General features: G+C 42.5%; 1 protein-coding gene and 1 long non-coding RNA gene across 3 annotated transcripts; one reads left to right on the plus strand and one right to left on the minus strand.

The window, feature by feature from the left end:
* Positions 1-2,226: 2,226 nt before the first annotated feature.
* On the minus strand, positions 2,227-5,603 carry LOC122483807. Its single transcript, XR_006297470.1, has 2 exons — positions 5,074-5,603; positions 2,227-4,570 (listed from the first exon to the last, which is right to left on the minus strand). It is a non-coding gene; the product is annotated as an uncharacterized LOC122483807 (long non-coding RNA).
* Positions 5,604-8,779: 3,176 nt separating this feature from the next.
* On the plus strand, positions 8,780-18,036 carry FAM111A (FAM111 trypsin like peptidase A). 2 transcript variants are annotated; one of them, XM_043581210.1, is made up of 4 exons: positions 8,780-8,809; positions 10,202-10,291; positions 10,808-10,962; positions 13,302-18,036. In XM_043581210.1, exons 3-4 carry the CDS (start codon positions 10,882-10,884, stop codon positions 15,030-15,032), a joined length of 1,812 nt encoding a protein of 603 aa, XP_043437145.1. In that variant the 5' UTR covers positions 8,780-8,809; positions 10,202-10,291; positions 10,808-10,881; the 3' UTR covers positions 15,033-18,036. The 2 variants fall into 2 exon arrangements, with proteins under 2 accessions (XP_043437145.1, XP_043437146.1); XM_043581211.1 differs by having other exon boundaries at positions 8,782-8,809; positions 10,205-10,291.

Raw genomic sequence — 18,036 nt, forward strand, 5'->3', positions numbered from 1 at the left:
TGTGTTTGGACAGCCATTACCTGCGCTGCCTCGCTGAAGCCTGGCCACTTCACGAGGCAGTACTAGCAGGATGGCAGAAACCAAAGAAAGACCCAGTGACACCCAAGGCCAAGCTCAGCAAGTTTTGGTTCTGCACACGTTCTGCTGTCTAAAGCAAATCAGGTGGCTAAGCCTGACATTAATGAGATGGGAGGGACTGCAAAGTCACAGGGCGAAAGGTGTGTATACAGGGAAGGGCGAAGATTTGACAACAATTTCTCACACCCCGCACATCTGGTTCTTCCAGTTCTCCAAAGACTTCTCAAAATAGAATAGAATTAGGGCTCCCCTAATTCCCAGAAAATCAAAATAAATGTTTTCCAAGGCAAAATTACATAAAGCTTTACAAAACTTTAAACAGCAAACACGTATAGTGTGTCCTGGAAAAGTACCGTGCTTAGAACTATATTGTATTGAAGTGCTCTTAGGGCACCTGGTGGCTCAGTTCATTAAGTGGCCAGCCGACTCTTAGTTCTGGCTCAGGTCATGATCTCATGGGTTTGTGGGTTGGTGAGTTTGAGCCCCGTGTTAGGCTCTGCACTGATAGCAAGAGCCTGTTTGGGATTCTCTCCTCTCTCTCCGCTGCCCCTCCCTCTCTCTCAAAATTAAATAAATAAACATAAAAAATAAATAAACTGCTCGGAGTCCATGAATGTGAGCAACGTATTCGTTCAACTCTGTATCCCTAACAGCCAGTACAATATCTGGAAGCAGGAAATCTACATTAAAAATTTTTTTTTTTTTACTTTTAGATTTATATCCGAATTAACTAGCATATATGGTGCAACAATGATTTCAGGAGTAGATTCCTTAGTGCCCCTTACCCATTTAGCCCATCCCCCCTCCCACAACCCCTCCATCAACCCTCGGCGTGTTCTCCATATTTATGAGTCTCTGTTTTGTCCCCCTCCCTGTTTTTATATTCTTTTTGTTGCCCTTCCCTTATGTTCATCTGTTTTGTCTCTTAAAGTCCTCATATGAGTGAAGTCATATGATTTTTGTCTTTCTCTGACTAATTTCGCATAGCATAATACCCTCCGGTTCCATCCACATATTTGCAAATGGCAAGATTTCATTCTTCTTGATTGCTGAGTAATACTCCATTGTATAGGTATCCCACATCTTCTTTATCCATTCATCTATCGATGGGCATTTGAGCTCTTTCCATACTTTGGCTATTGTTGATAGTGTTGCTATAAACATGGGGGTGCATGTGTCCCTTCAAAACAGCACACCTGTATCCCATGGATAAATGCCTAGTAGTGCAATTGCTGGGTCATAGGGTAGTTCTATTTTTAGTTTTTTGAGGAACCTCCATACTGTTTTCCAGGGTGGCTGCACCAGCTTGCATTCCCATCTACATGTGTTTTTTTTTTTTTTTTAATTTTTTTTTTCAAAGTTTATTCATTTCTGCGACAGAGAGAGACAGAGCATGAACGGGGGAGGGGCAGAGAGAGAGGGAGACACAGAATCGGAAACAGGCTCCAGGCTCTGAGCCATCAGCCCAGAGCCTGACGCGGGGCTCGAACTCCCGGACTGCGAGATCGTGACCTGGCTGAAGTCGGACGCCCAACCGACTGCGCCACCCAGGCGCCCCCTCTACATGTGTTTTAAATGAATGAAACCATGTTGGAAATTCTATTACGTGTGTACCTTTTCCTTCTTCCCAATTTGAGGGCAGGACTCTTCTCAACATTTCACCCTTTATAGAATCCAGAATTGGGTCTTATAACTTGTAACTGGAAATTTATGTGTTGAAGAAAGGCTTGCATAAATGAAAAAATACGCAGGAAAAGGTGAGCCACTGTGCCCTTGGCCTTTAAATACTAAAGGTAACCATAGTTCAACAGGAAGAGTTTAGCCTTGGTTTCAAATCCTTACAAGAATGTTTCTGGGCAAATACTTGCTAAACATTTGATTTGTGAATCCAGGAAGATGACCACATCTTCCGTACAGGGTTATTGAGCATATTAATTGAAACAAGCAAATGCATGTGTCAGGCAGAGAGTAGGAGCTCAGACCAGTCGCCCAGCAGATTTTGTTTGCCTGTACACCCTCTTGACTCCTTCCATGGGCAGACATAAGTGTAGCCCATCAGCCAAAGCAAACAGCCTGGCTGACCTTTGCCAAGGAATCCCACACCCCTCTCTCAGTTTACAAATTACTACAAAAGTAATTACAACAAAATTGTATACACCACCAACAATTTATTTTTAACTTGATCACATATCTTGGATTATTGAAACAGGTATTTATTTACAGTGCCTTCAATAATAAAGAATGAGTTAGGGCAACAAACAAAAAAACTTGTATCAACTAGGACGAACCTGGAATTTTTGTTTATTTACTTTTTTGGTTTTTGTTTGTGTTTTGTGGAGCAGCCAAGGCTTTTAAAATAAATCCTGAAGGAAAAATGGAAAACAAGGCATCTTCATGTATGATATAATCTTTTCCTACAAGAAGACCTTGCAAAAAAAAATTAATAACCAAAACTGAAGATGAAGTTATACTTTTACAGGTTTTATGTAATACCTTAATAGGAACATTATCTAATTAAGATTTTCTAGTAAGGATTCAAGAGTTGCTGTAAACATTCTCCAAACAGACCAGTTATTACAGCATAATGATACCCATGCATATTATTGTTGTATCTATTCATATCTGTTTCCCATAATAAAATTAGAATATATGAGTGATTTATTAAAATTAATGTTTATAGGGGCACCTGGGTGGCTCAGTCGGTTAAGCGGCCAACTTCAGCTCAGGTCATGATCTCGTGGTCCATGAGTTCGAGCCCCGTGTTGGGCTCTGTGCTGACAGCTCAGGGCCTGGAGCCTGTTTCAGATTCTGTGTCTCCCTCTCTCAGACCCTCCCCCGTTCATGCTCGGTCTCTCTCTGTCTCAAAAATAAACGTTAAAAAAAATTAAAAAAAATAAATAAAATTAATGTTTATAGACCACAGTACCATACAAACCTATAAAAAGCCACAATAGAGTTATTTTTACATGTTTCCAAAAAGTCAGAGTAGTATAAGCTTTGAATATAATAACAGGGTTAATTTCTGTAGCAGAATAAACACACCCAGGAATTAACCATAAAAATGATGCTGTGTTAAGTCCATTTGCTCTTAACCATCTAGCCGCATAAAAGAAAGAGGCAAGAAATAAAATGGTGTTTATGTTTATGGAAGAAAACTCATTCCATTCTGTTACCTTTATAGTTGACCTCACGTGTAAAAATTAATTCCTTCCCATCAAGGAGAAAGGTCCTTCCCCCACCCCCAAACTATGTACTGACTACAAGTTAATTATGGAAGAAAAAACTCTTTGGGGCTAGTGATGGGAAAGAGTTGTCCTCTGTACCTATAATCTAGGAATTAAGAAATAGCCTGTTTGATTAAGCACTGACAAGGAATACAGCTATTTTTCTTTCTTTCTTTTTTTCTTTTTTTCTTTTTTTAGTTTTCTGGTAATTCTAAGAACTCTGGTCTTTAGCAGACAAAAGAAAAAAAAAAGAGGATGCTTTCATAAATAAGTTTAATGGTCAAATAGCTTTTTAAAACTTTTTTTGGTTTCTAGTCTTGACAATGTAAATTTTATTTGGTTTAGTGCTCACTCGCTCTATTTTGTAACTTTGAAAGTACAACTTCATTTTTTTCTGAAATTGGAAGAAAAAAATACAGTAACCAAAAGATGTAGGGATTATGAAGGGGAAAAAATGTAACGGTAATCTTTTATCCAAAAAATGTTTATTTTCCTATTACCTTAAGGCAAAATATATTTTATTGCAAATATATCTAAGGTTTAGGAAATATTTGTTATTTAATGCCCTTTCCCCAAGAAGCCAACACATAACTTACCAAGCCAGAAATGTTTTAAAAATACTGTTAAAAACTATACAAAATAATAGAAGTATTTAAGAAAAAAGTGACAGATATCTTGCCACATAGTAGGTATAGTTTCACAGATATTGCACAGATAGGAACATATTTTATATTTCAACTTTTCATTATCTTCTTGTGCACTAATATTTCATAGAAACAAAATGTTGAATTCTTAACATCCATGTTTTAGAAAGTGTTGTTAAGCCTGTTGCCTACTAAGTCACTACTTTGTTTCAACACTGAAATGTACAAAAGGCAAAAAATGGAAGGAGGGAAGGAAAGAGAAAAAGACACAGAAAATGATTCACATCTACATAAATACATTCTCAGTGGACTGTCTAGATTTTTCTGTCGTTATAGGTTTTCTTACTCAATAGTATCTGCACATACAGTGGCTTCAATAATACCAAAAAAAAACCAACATCACTCTTCTTCATAGTTCAGATCCCTTTCTTAGTTTCCAGACAATATCTCAAAAGCCCATCAAATGCTAACCGGTCAGCTGAAATAATGGACCAGGAGGTTGCTGGTCAATGTTGGTAAGTCACCAGGATAGCTCTCCAAAACCGGATAGATCCGGTTGGGCAATTTCAACTCCGTATTTTTATCACCTCTTGCTTGTCACTGAAGTTTTTACTTCTTCAGAATCTACAATGAATTTAAAAAAAAAAAAAAAGGATCGGCCAAAGTTAATTCTTTGGTGATCACTGCATGCATTACTCTCAGGAGCATAGAAACTTGTAATGAGTCAGAGAAGATATTTAGTGGTGAAACTTTCGTACAATCTGGGTTTTCTGTTTCTTTTTGTCTTTTAAAAAGCTACTCCAACCAAACCCTAGAGAACCCACAGAAGAGGAAGCAGTAACTGAAGCTACACTGGGTGCACTGTATGCACATTAAATCCAGTTCCCCCAAATTATCACATATATTGTTACTAACACACTTGTCAACCCTATCCTTCTGCACACATCATCTATTCCTCTGTCAATTGCAGAAAAGTTATCACGGTTGTAACCGTGGTTCCTTTTCAAATACAGCACGGAATACGTGCACATCTGCTTTTGATGGTAGATCCGTAAACAGCAGGCTGTCTACAAGCCCTACCCTACTGAAGCTGTCAGCTCTGAGATTCATATTCCCAAAGTCCATACCGTTTTCTTCATCAAGATTGTAAACTCCTGCATATACGGATGGATGGACGTTTAGAGAATCGATTTACGACAAAGTCGTTCACTCCAACTCCATTCGCAGCTTCTTCCTGACTGTCATAGTCTTGGGACCTGTCCCCTCTGCTGGGAATGCCAGAGCCTCCCAAGTCCCCCGCCTCTTCACCCACCAGCAGCTCGTCCAGCGCGCTGGAGCTTGTGACAAGCTGCAGAACCCTGGCTAGTGCCTCCGCCTCCACCCCCAACAGGATATGCAGGAGGGGACAGCTGTGCATCCGGAAGCCGCGTTTCCACCCACCCACTTCCACTGCGGGTTCCCTCGCACAGGCCTGGGGCCGCCTCAGTGGTTCGCGCCCAGTGTCCTGCCTCCCGCCCCGCGCCCTCTTAAGCCCCTCCTCCCCTCCCCAGGGAGTGTCTCGAGGATTTGGGGCTAGGGAAAGGAGGGGGATGAAGCCGGCAGTGACGGCAGTGAGGCAGATCTAGCTCACCGCGACTAGGAACGCTTAGGGAGGGAGGGTGCGCAGACTCCCGCGCCCCAGACCCCTGCCGGGCTTGCGGACGCTCATTGGCCGCGCATCGTTCACACACTTTCGCGCCCTCCACGGGGAGGCTAGAGCGCGACCAATAGGCTTCCGCAGTAAGAGAGCTGCTGCCCAATGAGACCAAAGGGACTCGGGACCTCTCGTTCATTGGCCAGAAGGGCAGAGACCACTTGCCCAGAGACCATTTTTGCCCCGAAAGCGGAATTCCTGGCTGGAGGCAAAGATCACCCCAAAGTCGCAAGTTCCTGTGAGTGACTGGTGACTGACGGCGGAATTTGGGACGAACTCTTTTATTCGGTGAGTCACCCCTTTGGTCATGGAGCTGATTTAGAGGTTTGAGAAAATTCACTGACAGGGACACGATACAAAAAATTTCAGGCTGGGAAAGATGGGGCATAAAAAACCCGTAAGGCTGGATAGTATCATCCTGAAAGGACTGAGGTTTGTCCCTGGAAACTAAAAAAAAAAAAGATGTGCATTTCTTCTGCAGTGCCCAAGGGGAGAGCATGTTCTAATTTTTAAAACTGATGTGTTTTATAAGACCCAACGTTAATGTTACGAAAATGTTTTCTAATAAGTTCAGCCTCTCCGTGTCTGAATTCTGTGTGTAACAAACCATGTCAAATGTGTTTTCCTGAGTGAGCTGAGCTGCTTTCCAGGGTAAAATAAGTGACACGTGGTGATTATGTTCTCCATCGTGTTCATCATTAAGAGCACTGAAGCCATCTACATTCACATAGCTTGCCAACTACATTAATATGATTTATCTACTGTTTTCATCAAAATAAATTTACTCTCCCAGCAAAGTTTTGCCCAGGGACACGAAAGTTGCAAATATCTTTATTGTTTATTCCAGGAACTTCCTCAAAGACCCAAGCACTCTTCAGCTGAAATCATCAAAGTACAGTTGGCATCCCAAACCTTGAAAATCCTTGCCTTGTTACCCACCAATTCCAAACTGTCACCCAGTGCTTACTCTATCCTAAAGCAATTCCCCACATTAAAGACTTGATTTAAGCCAGACGTCAAAATCTCAATAAATAGCCCAACCTTGCTCTCCTCCTTCTGAAATGCTACCAAAGTTCTGTGAAGCTATTTCTTCCCCAAACCTCAAGAAGCAGTAAGCTTAGCTTTGTCTTATCAACAGGTAGTTCTGCTGAGATTTCTGGGAGCCAGCATTTGACATCCTTTGAAGCCCCAGCAAACACCTAGTCAGTTTCTGCTGCCACAACTCCGGATCTGTGTAGTCCTGAGGTCCCATTAACTTTCTCTCCAGCGCTCTCTGAACTCAAAGATGAGAACAGCGGAGCGTGAGGTTCAGCCCCAGCTTGCTTTTTGTTGAAGGTCCCCCAAGGGCTGAGTTTATTTTGTCCCTGGGAGTAAAGAAATCTTTTAAGGAATCCTCGTGATTATCTGGCCTAAACTTTAGAAGGTCTACGCTTGAAAATCCGCCTTATTAACAATACAGTTGGTCTCTACCGCCGTCAGTTGTGGCTGTACTTGTGTCAGAGAAAAGTTCATAGGGAAGAGAATAGGCGCTGACTCCCCTAAGTCTGGCCCCTCCACTGGCAGTGGGGATGAAGTTCGGAAGGTTTCCTTACAGGCTGGAGGGACTGAGACAAACACGCTTTCTAATAGTTTATTCTGGGGGCCCCCACCCCCAACAGCCAGGCCCGTTTCCGGGGTGTCCAAAGAAGCGAAGTCGCAGAGACGGCGGTGGAAAGAGGTGGGTGCAGGCAGAGGCAGAGGCTGTTAGAAGCCGGGCGGACATAAAAGAGTAAAGAACCCAGCAGTGGGCGGAGCAGCGGGTCGCGAAAGGCGGGAAAAGTTCTAGAACCTCAGCCCTGCCTCCCGCGGGTAGAGCCCGCCGAGCTATCCCTGGCGCCCCTCCCCGGCGGGCTTCCAGCCGAAGCTCCTAGGCCTTGGTTTCCTCCAATAAGCACCGATCGCGGAAGGGCGCTGGATTCGAGTGCCGAAGGCCTGCGGAGGGGCAGGAAAGCGGAAGCGCACGCGCGCCTGCAGGTCTGGGCGGGACACAGCCGCCCACGCGCGGAGCGCGGGGGAGGCTTTTATTTTCGTGGCGGGTGCTGGTCACTCACTGTGCGGGAGGGGGCGGGGAGCGGGGTGGTGGCCTAGGGTCCGCCGAGACCCGATCGATCCTCTTCTTGTCTGGCTCAGATCAGTGCACTTGCTCCAGGGTAAAGGGGGAGGGGGGAGGAGGAGTTCGTGAAGAGACAGAGGAGATGGGGAGGGGAGGAAGCTGGAGGAGAGGGGAGGAAGATGGGGCGAGCGAGGGAGAGCGAAAGAGAGAGACGAGTGCGGGAAGAATTCCAAGAGAGAGCCTCTGGGTGGGCAGGAGATGTCCCTGTCTTTCTTAATCACCTTACTGGAGGACATTGGGCAAGTCGTTCAGGTCAGCAGAGCCTTCTCCAACTCTAAGACCGGGCTGGAGTATGAGAGCTAGCTAACGACACTTCCCATTTGCTGTAATATGGTTCCAGCTGGATACTGGAAATGATGTTGGGGGCAGGAGGTGGATATTGGGGTGTTTTCTTAACCTCTTGTCTCTTTCCACTGTGAATGCTCCAGTTCATCCCCGTATAGTTCAAAAGTCACGTTTCTTTCTGTCCACTTTATATATACACATATATATACATACATATATATATATATGTATGTATACGCACACATATGTATATATATATATATTTTTTCTTCTTTTGGTCCATATGTAATAATCACTGCTAAATCACCTGGGTCCTGTCTCAAAGTCCGCCAGTTGGGGTCATCCTCAACAGCACACTGAACCCCCAGATTCTCTTTTTTTTTTCATTTTTTTTTTCAACGTTTTTATTTATTTTTGGGACAGAGAGAGACAGAGCATGAACGGGGGAGGGGCAGAGAGAGAGGGAGACACAGAATCGGAAACAGGCTCCAGGCTCTGAGCCATCAGCCCAGAGCCTGACGCGGGGCTCCACCTCACGGACCGTGAGATCGTGACCTGGCCGAAGTCGGACGCTTAACCGACTGCGCCACCCAGGCGCCCCTTTGAACCCCCAGATTCTCTTAACTATCGGGCAGTAAGTTCTTGCCTTCAAGGATCTTACAACATAGCCCCACTGCTCCATGATATGTATCTGTTTCTGTTTCCCCAGGTTCTCTGCCATTTAACAATTGTGGTAAGTATATTGACATTGATAATAGTGATAGTAGTAATATTTACTGGGCAGCCTGTTATGTTCCAGGAACTGTTCTAAAGGCTTTATATGAATTGTATTTTTTAATCTCCACAAGCAGAGAGACAGATTCCACCACTCCTCCCGTCTTAGAGATGTGGACAAGGAGATAGACAGTGCTTAATTAGTAGGCCCAAGGTCATGCAGCTAGTAAGTGGTAACCAGATATTTGAATCCAGGTGGTCTTGTAAAAACTAACATTGATGCAGCAACTTCATATTCTTTACCTCATTTAGAATTGTGGCCTCGTTTTACAAATAGGAGAGTTAGGCTCAGAGACGCTGGAGTTTCCTGGGTAGCTCATAACCAGTAAAGAATGAAGCCCAGGCTCCTGCTCCACAGTGAAATGGTTAAGGGCACAGTCTTTGAGAACTTCCACTTGACAAGAAACAGACAGGCTAGAGCATAAGTTAAACAACGAGAAGGAACCCAGCTGAGCTGGCAGCACAGAACCTGATGCTGGGCTGGAACCCACAAACCACAAGATCGTGACCTGAGCCAAAGTTGGACGTTTAACCAAATGAGCCACCCAGGCACCCTGGGTTTTATTTAAGTTTTTATTTTTAAGTAATCTCTACACCCAACATGGGGCTCGAACTTACGACCCCGAGATTGAGTTGTATGCTTTTCCGACTGAGCCAGCCAGGCACCCCAAGAGACACAATTAAAGACAGGCTTGTGTACCTCAGTTGGATCTTGGTCTAAACAAATCAGTATTGTAATTATACAAGAAAAAGTTCTTCATTTGTAGAGCTGGAAAGAGATAATTAGGGATAAAATGTCACGATGTATCTAAGTGTAAAATAATCTAGTAAAATAAAAAGATGATGCAAATTTGGCAAAAAATGAACAATCACTAGGCATATGAGATCATGACCTGAGCCCAAATCAAGAGTCAGACGCTTGACTTGAGCCCAAATCAATCATTATACTATTCTCTTTTTTTGTTGTCGTTCCTATTTGAAATGTTCGTAATCAAAAGTATGCTGGAGCTTTGTAACCTTGAGTAAATAGTTTAGTCTCTCCGGATCTCAAGATTTTTATTCACAAAATAGAACTAAGAATGCCTATCTCACAGAGTTGGGAGAATTAAATGAGATCATTTATAAAGAGCTCTTAGGATAGGGCATAGCATATCATGTGCAGACTCCATTCCTTCATTGGATCTTTATAAATGTGTCTGTATTGAGAGCTCACCACGTGCCGGCATCATGGTACATGTTGGGATACTGAAAACAGAGGGCTTTTGCCCTCTATGGCTTTTGTTCTATTTACTACTAATGAAAATTGCACTGTTTTATTTACATTGTTCATTCTCTTCTGTGGGGTCATGAGAAGAAAGATAGAAGGAAAAATACCCCTTTAAACAAACAGACAAACAAAACCAACAGACGAGCAGCAACGAAACTTCCTGACTCTTCCCAGGTAAACTCTCATTCCAAGATTATTTTGTCTTTATGGTCCTTTTCCCATCCATTCCTCTGTAATTACACCATCCCTGTGCTACCCCCACCTTAAGTGGGGGCCAGATTTTGACATCAGTGGAACTAGAACATACTTCTGCATTCTCAAACTGCAGAACTACCCTTCTGTAAGGCATTTATACCTGCGTTTGAATTGCATCTCTGCCACGTAGCTCTGGCCTTGAGGGTCACCTGCCTGATCTGAGTTATACGTTCCTCATCTGCAAAAAGCAAATATACCTGCTTTGCACGGTATCTGGGGGGATTGGCAATTAGAGATAATTTTTGTAAAGTATTTAGTGTGGTATCTAACGTGCGGTGCTCTATAGAAGGGACCTTGTATTGTTGAGGTGATTATAGTCATTGGTAAAGGGTCTGTTGCTAGGTTAACATCTTTGAAGAGAGGGTGCTAAAGCCCACGGGGGAAGCGTGGGATGTGGGGTCCCTGTTAACATTATCCTCTATACAATGAACACAGCTCTGAAGACACAACTCTTGAACCTTTGGGAAACTAGTGTTTTGGCTGAACTGTCGATTCATCTTTAAGCCACCATGAGCCCTACAAAGCGCAGATCACAGAAGATTGCATTTGATGAAAAGCGTAATATGAAAATTGATCACTATTTTCATCAGGTATGTTTGTAAATACTATTTATGGAATATACCAATACGAGACACAGCTCTCCTTGACACTGGGTGCCATAGTTCTCTCTTCCAAGAAATTACCTCATGGTAGGTTGAGGATATTAAGTTAAAATCTTTCTTGGGGCACCTGGGTGGCTCAGTCGGTTAAGCATCCGACTTCAGCTCAGGTCATGATGTCATGGTTCGTGAGTTTGAGCCCCGCATTGGGCTCTGTGCCAACAGCTCAGAGCCTGGAGCCTGCTTCGGATTCTGTGTCTCCTTCTCTCTCTCTGCCCCTGCCCTGCTCATACTCTGTCTCTCTCTCTCTCTCTCTCTCAAAAGTAAATGAAACATTAAAAAATTTTTTTTAAATCTTTCTTATCCATTTGTTCTATTTTATAGTTTTAGTATAGTTTTTTAAATTTTATTTATTTATTTTGAGAGAGAGTGAGTGAGTGAGGGAGGGACAGAGAGGTAAAGAGAGAGAATCCCAAGCCGGTTGTGCACCATTAGCCTGGAGCCTAATGTGGGGCTCAAACTCATGAACCCTGAGATCATGACCTGAACCCAAATCAAGAGTCAGACGCTTGACTTGAGCCCAAATCAAGAGTCAAATGCTCAACCTATTAAGCCACCCAGGCACCCCAGTTTTAATATAAATCTTGGCCATATCAAAGCAGCCTTTGGTAAAAACTATTGTAACACTTCCTGAACAACAACAACAAAAAGTACAATATCATGTATTATAGTCAACTATGGAATAAAAACAACACCATTTCATAGCATGAAACTATATGCTATCCCAAATATGGCTCATGTATTTGATCACAACAATAACCTACATTTATATTGTGCATTCTGGTCTACAAAACACATTTTAAAATAATGATCCTCCAGGCACCTGGGTGGCTCAGTTGAGCATCCCACTCGTGATTTCAGCTTAGGTCATGAACTCACAGTCATGAGTTCAAGCCCTGCATCGGGTTCCATGCTAGGCCTGGAGCCTGCTTGAGATTCTTTCTCTCTCTCCCTTGCTCGCATGGTCTCTCTCTCTCAAAAAAAAAAAAAAAAAAAAGTAAAACATAATAATGTTTATCATAACCTTGTTAGGGAGGGAGGGAGGATTTTATTATGTTTATGGGGAGAGAGAAATGACTTCTTGCTTGAGACAGAAGTGGGGTGAAGACTTGGACTTATTTATTGACATTAAGTCAGGGCTCTTTCTAATAACAGGGCTCTGTGATCATATCAAACCATCATATTCTATCCTGAGTCTGAAATGCTCCTTGAAATTATCAAGAAGAAGGCTGAGAATTTTGAGAATTTGGGGATGCAACATAAAAGCTTTCATTTGTTTTCTTTTATCCTGGTTGTAGCTAGAATATCCAAATATCTAGGGAAGCCAAGACAAGCCTAGTTATGTTTCTTTTGGTTCTACTTCATGACAGAGTGAGCTAATAGCCACATGCTACCCAGTTCCCTTTCTTAAATTTTTTATTTTATTTATTTATTTTTTAAATGTTTCTTTTTGAGAGAGAAAGAGAGAGAGTGTGAGCTAGAGAGGGGCAGAGAGAGGGGGACAGAGGATCTGAAGCAGACTCAGTGCTGACAGCAGAATCCAGTGCAGGACTCGAATTCATGACCTGTGAAACCATGACTTGAGCCAAAGTCGGACACTTAACTGAGCCACCCAGATGCCCCTCTTTCTTATGTTTTTAAAAAAATTTTTAAGTAGGCTCCACACCAACGCACAGCTCGACCTCAAAACTGTGAGATCAAGACCTGAGCTGAGATCAAGAGTTGGACACTTCACCAACTGAGCCACCCAGACACCCCGTTGTTCCCTCTTTGAAAATGTCTGTATCTGCCCAAGAATCTTTGGAAATCCATTACACCGTCCCCATAGGGTGTGTGACAAGGATGTTTCCGACAGGATGGGGCTGAAGAGATGGTCTTTGAGAGTTTGTATGTTATGTGCAGCGTAAAGTTATATTACCTTATGTTCCTTTTTTTTTTTTTTTTCCTGATCCAGAATATTAGCAGCATCACGAAAGGAAAATAAAAGTTAACGCATTAATGTGCTGGTCATTGTGTTAGGTATTGTCACACATGACATTACATTGAATCTTTACAACAATCCTGCCATTGTCATTCCCATTATCAGCAAGTGGCGTTGCTGCCATATAAACTTGTGTCTGTTGACCCCTAGGCCCTGATGCATAGAACACGTATCATTTAGATACAGAAATCAAATGCTCTTAATTTTTCATTAAATTTCTGCTATTTGATTAACCCTCCTTGTGTAAGGTTGTAATCAGAGTTTTAAAATATTTCACATTGATTTTTAGGTCAATAAAGAACAAGAGAGTCATTCCAGTATTTCTCCAATGAAGAGGGGCTCTAAAAAAGGTCCAAAAGATATAACTAACATCCAGGCACTAGGACCCAAAGACCAGACTGTGCCCCCCAACAAGACAATTTACATTACCTTGGCTTTAAACCCCAGGAAACACAAGCTCACACATAGTGAAGAGAAGAGCTTCTATGCGGCCCTCAACACTCTCAAGGCTGTCAAGGAGGAGATAGAAACTCAGCAGGGCAAAGAAATGCTGGCGGTTGGCAAAGAAGGAATTGAAGGGTACATAAATCTTGGAATGCCCCTCAGTTGTTTCCCCGAGAGCTGCCATGTACAAATCACATTTGTCCGAAGTAGAAGTAAGCAGAAAGAAGGGAACCAGGTATTTGGCCGGCATGAAAAGGCATCCGCTGACTGTGTCAAATTTTATATTCACGCAATCGGGAAGAGAAAGAAAAGGATCATCAAACGCAGGCAGCTTCACAAAGAAGGGTGCAAACTCTGCGTCTATGCTTTTAGAGGAGAAACCATCAAGGATGCTCTGTGCAAGGATGGCAGGTTTCTCTCCTTTCTGGAGAAAGAGGATTGGAGGCTCATCAGAAACCTGGACTCCATTCTAGAAAGCACACAGACCGTGGACGACCTGGAAGGCAAGCTCTTTGAGGTTGAGGTAGAGAAAGGAATGAGCTCCAGGGCAGTAGCCGCTCAAAAGTCGGAATCAGAGAAAGGAAACACCAGTGTGCTGAGAGAAGAAATTGTGGATCAGTACCCCAGTTTGAAAAGAGAAAGCGAAAAAATCAGAGAAAACTTCAAGAAAGAAATGAAAAGTAAAAAGAGCAAAACCTCATTATTTAAGTTACTTAAAGTAAAGTTTGGGAAAATGACGAGAAACTCCACCCCGATCAGAGTGCACAACTTTCTTTCTCTTGTCGGTAACTCAGTGGGGTACCTGTCATGGGACAACAATGGAAATAAGGGTTGTGCCACCTGCTATGTTTTCAAAGAGTTGTACATTTTCACCTGTCGACACGTAGTAAGTGACTTTATGGGGGAAGGAATAGAGCCAAGTAAGTGGGCAGACGTGATTGGTCAATGCGCAAGGGTGACATTTCGTTATAACAGCTTCCCCGAGAAAGATGAGAACTGCTTTTTCCTTGAACCATGGTTTGAGATATCTGATGCCACCCTTGATTATGCTGTTCTGAAACTGAAGGCAAACGGACAACAAGTACCTTTGGGACTCTATAGTAGAATTGCTCGTGCACCATCTACTGGGTTGATATACATCATTGGCCATCCAAATGGAGAGGAAAAGTCTAGTGATGCTTGTACAGTGATCTCTCAGGGTCAGCGAAAAAAGAAATATGAGGAATATCTTCAGGCTGGAAAGGGAGAGGGTTGCAGTTATGGGATGCAATACATCCATATGTGCACTCGAAAAACCTTCGAGGAAATAGCTCACAGCCCTGATGTGATTACCTATGACACCTCTTTTTACTTTGGGGCTTCTGGCTCCCCAGTGCTTGATTCAGAAGGTTCATTGGTGGCCATGCATACTGCTGGCTTCACTTGTGATAATGAAATTGGGTTATCATCTCATGTCATTGAATTTGGCTCTACTCTGGAATCCATCCTCCTTGATATTAAGGAAAAACACAGACAGTGGTATACAGAAGTATGCGTAAGTCCGCAAGATGTAGAAATGGTGAGCGATGAGGATTGAGGATGGTGAGAATTAAGTTTGTTTACTAGCTTTAAGTTTGTTTAAGCTTTAACCACTTTTCTAAGCACGTGGAGACTAATCCTAACAGGTGGGCCATTGTCCCTATTTTAAAGTCAAGTAACATGAACGACGATGAGATTATGACACTAACTCTAGTGTAACTGCTGTGGGGTTTCCCCCCCCATTTCTGTGTCTTCCTGTAAGTTCAGTTGCTTGAAGGAAGGACATTCAATTATGAGTGTTCATCTCATTATCCCCAGTGTCTGGAAGAGGCAAGTAAGTGCTTAGAAAACGTGTGGGTCCGTCAGTAGCACAACTTAGGGCTACTGTTAATCTTAAGTAAGGAACTAAATGCTTGATTGGAAATAATTTCAAACAAAATCTTTAGAATTTCCGAAATCCTCGTATTACTGAAACTCAGGATATATGTGTTCTGAAACTCACAGGGTAATATCCACTCTTTTTATAGGCTATTAGGGCAAAGAGACTATCTGAAAGATCATATTACTTTATTCGTATGCCCTTAGTTTTTACCTAAAGACCTTTTTTGTTTTAGGATCGTTTGTGTGTTGCATTTAGTTGTTATGTCTCCTAAGGCTCCTTCCTTGTGGCTGTTGCAGGTTCTCAGGCTTTGACCAGTGACCTTGACAGTTAGTAAGAGTACTGGTCAGGTATTTTTGTGGGATGTCCTTCTATTGGAATTTGTCTGGTAATTAGGCTGTGGTTGTGGGGTTTGGAGAGTAAAACCAGTGGGGCAAAGTACTTTTTCACTATGTTGTATCAAGGGTACATAGTATCCACCTGAGTTATGATTTGGTGTTGCCTTTGATAACCCTAGCCAAGATAATGTTTATCAGGTTTCTCTACTGTAAATTTACTCCTTTCCCCTCCTTTCTATAATGTACTTTTTGGAAGGAAGTTTTATTCACAGCCCACACCTAAGGAGTGGGGCATCCTTCTTCTCTTCCTTATGTAGGGAACTCCTGGAGTCTCTACATAATTTATTCAGCATGGGAGATTTGCTTCTTCTTTCCTGTTTATTGTACCAGTGTGGACTCATAGATACATGTTGAGTTATAATCCAAATTACTTTGTTGTATTTCTCAGATTGTTCCTGCTTTGGTCATTGGGAGCACTTTCATTTGGCTCTGGTGCCCTCTTTGACATATTCCCAAGAGTGTGTTGTGTTTGTTTCCTGGGTTTTCTAAGCACTTTTTTATGTTGTGGTCCTACGAGATGCTCTAGGCTCCTCTTGTGTATTACCTGACCCAGTCGCATCATCAGCCATTTCTCCTAGGAGCCTTTGGTTACTCTTATTGGAGAAGTGTATTTGAAATCAAGATCTGGGCACTAGGTATGCTTTTGCGAGTGGGGTATTATTTCTTCTACGCCCGCTCAGCAGACAAAGCAAAGGAATATGTGTGTGTATATTAACTCCTGTATAGTCAGGCTCCCTAGCTTATTCTTGGTTTCACTTTCTGGGGCTTCAGTTACCTGGGGTCAACGGCAGTCAAGAAGCCAATGATCTTCCTTCTGACTTATCGCTAGAAGGTCAATGGTAGCCTAATGCTGCATCACAATGCCTATGCCATCCACTTCCCTTCGTCTCGTCAGGTAGGCATTTTACATCACCATAACGAGAAGAGGGAAGAGTACAGTACAATAAGGTATTTTGAAAGATAGACAATATTTACATAGCTTTTATTATAGTACATTGTTATAATTATTCTATTTTATTATCAGTTATTGTTAATCTCTTACTGTGCCTAATTTATAAATTAAACTTTATCATAGGTAGGTGTGCACAGGAAAAAGCGTATCTATATAGGGTTTGGTACCGTCCCCTAGGGGATCGTGGGATATATACCCTGCAGATGAGGGGTGGGAGGAACCGCTGCATATATGCATATCTACAAACATTTCTTTAAAACAAATTTTTTTTAATGTTTATTCATTTTTGAGAGAAAGAGACAGAGTATGAGTTGGGGAGGGACACAGAGAGAGAAGGAGACACAGAATCTGAAGCAGGCTCCAGGCTCTGAGTTGTCAGCACAGAGCCCAATGTGGGGCTCGAACTCATGCCCTGTGAGATCATGACCTGAGCCAAAGTCAGATGCTCAACCAACTGAGCCCCCCAGGTGCCTTTCTACAAACATTTCTATATGTAACTGCCTGTATGTACAGTAAGTTAAACATTCTTACCGATGTCTCCAACCCCAGTACCACCTGGATCATTTTTGCCTCCTGCCTTGGTCATCTATGAAGTCCTAGTCCAACAGTGAGAAATGTGGCTCCTACCACCCCCCACCCATTTACTTAATTGCTTAATTCAGTTTTCATGCATAGTGGTATCAGAGTTGTTCACCTGCAGCAGGACAGGAAAAAGTGAGTACAGTGTGTGTTTAGTCTTACAGACTCACTTCCAAAGTTCCTGGGGTCAGCACCTTTCCTGCCACGCCCTTCAGTGAGGTGTTTTTGTACATTTGTAGTGCAGTTAGATTCTCTTGTCAAAGTCTCCATTCTTTCATCTCTCAACCTAAGTGACTTTTAAAATTTGCATACATTAAGGTTCACTCTTCATGCTGTATGTTCTGTGGGTCTTAACAAGTGCATAATGTCATGTATCCAGCATTATGATATTATACAGAATCATTTTACCATCCTAAAAGTCCCCTCTGCTTCAGCTGCTCAACCCTGCCACTCCCCTGAACCAGTGGTGATCACTGATACTGTCTTTATAGGTTTGCCTTTGCCAGAATGTCACTTAAGTGGAATCAGATAGTATGTAGCCTTTTCAGCTTGACTTCTTGCACTGAACAATATTCCACTAAGGTTCCTCTGCATCTTTTCGTGGCTTGATAGCTCATTTATTTTTTTGCCACTGGATAATATTCTGTTCTATGGATATACCACAGGTTGTGTATTCATTCACCTTTTGAAAGATACCTTTTGCTTCAGTGTTTGGTGTATATGAATAAAGCTGCTGTAAGTATTTGTGTACAAA

This window comes from Prionailurus bengalensis, chromosome D1 (genome assembly GCF_016509475.1).
Source record: "Prionailurus bengalensis isolate Pbe53 chromosome D1, Fcat_Pben_1.1_paternal_pri, whole genome shotgun sequence".
Lineage (NCBI taxonomy): Eukaryota > Metazoa > Chordata > Mammalia > Carnivora > Felidae > Prionailurus > Prionailurus bengalensis.

Bases quoted from the DNA above. Each gene is read 5' to 3' on its own strand.
- FAM111A (XM_043581210.1), top strand. From the start codon at position 10,882: ATGAGCCCTACAAAGCGCAGATCACAGAAGATTGCATTTGATGAAAAG. The intron at 10,963-13,301 runs GTATGTTTGTAA...ATTGATTTTTAG, and splicing joins TTGATCACTATTTTCATCAG to GTCAATAAAGAACAAGAGAG.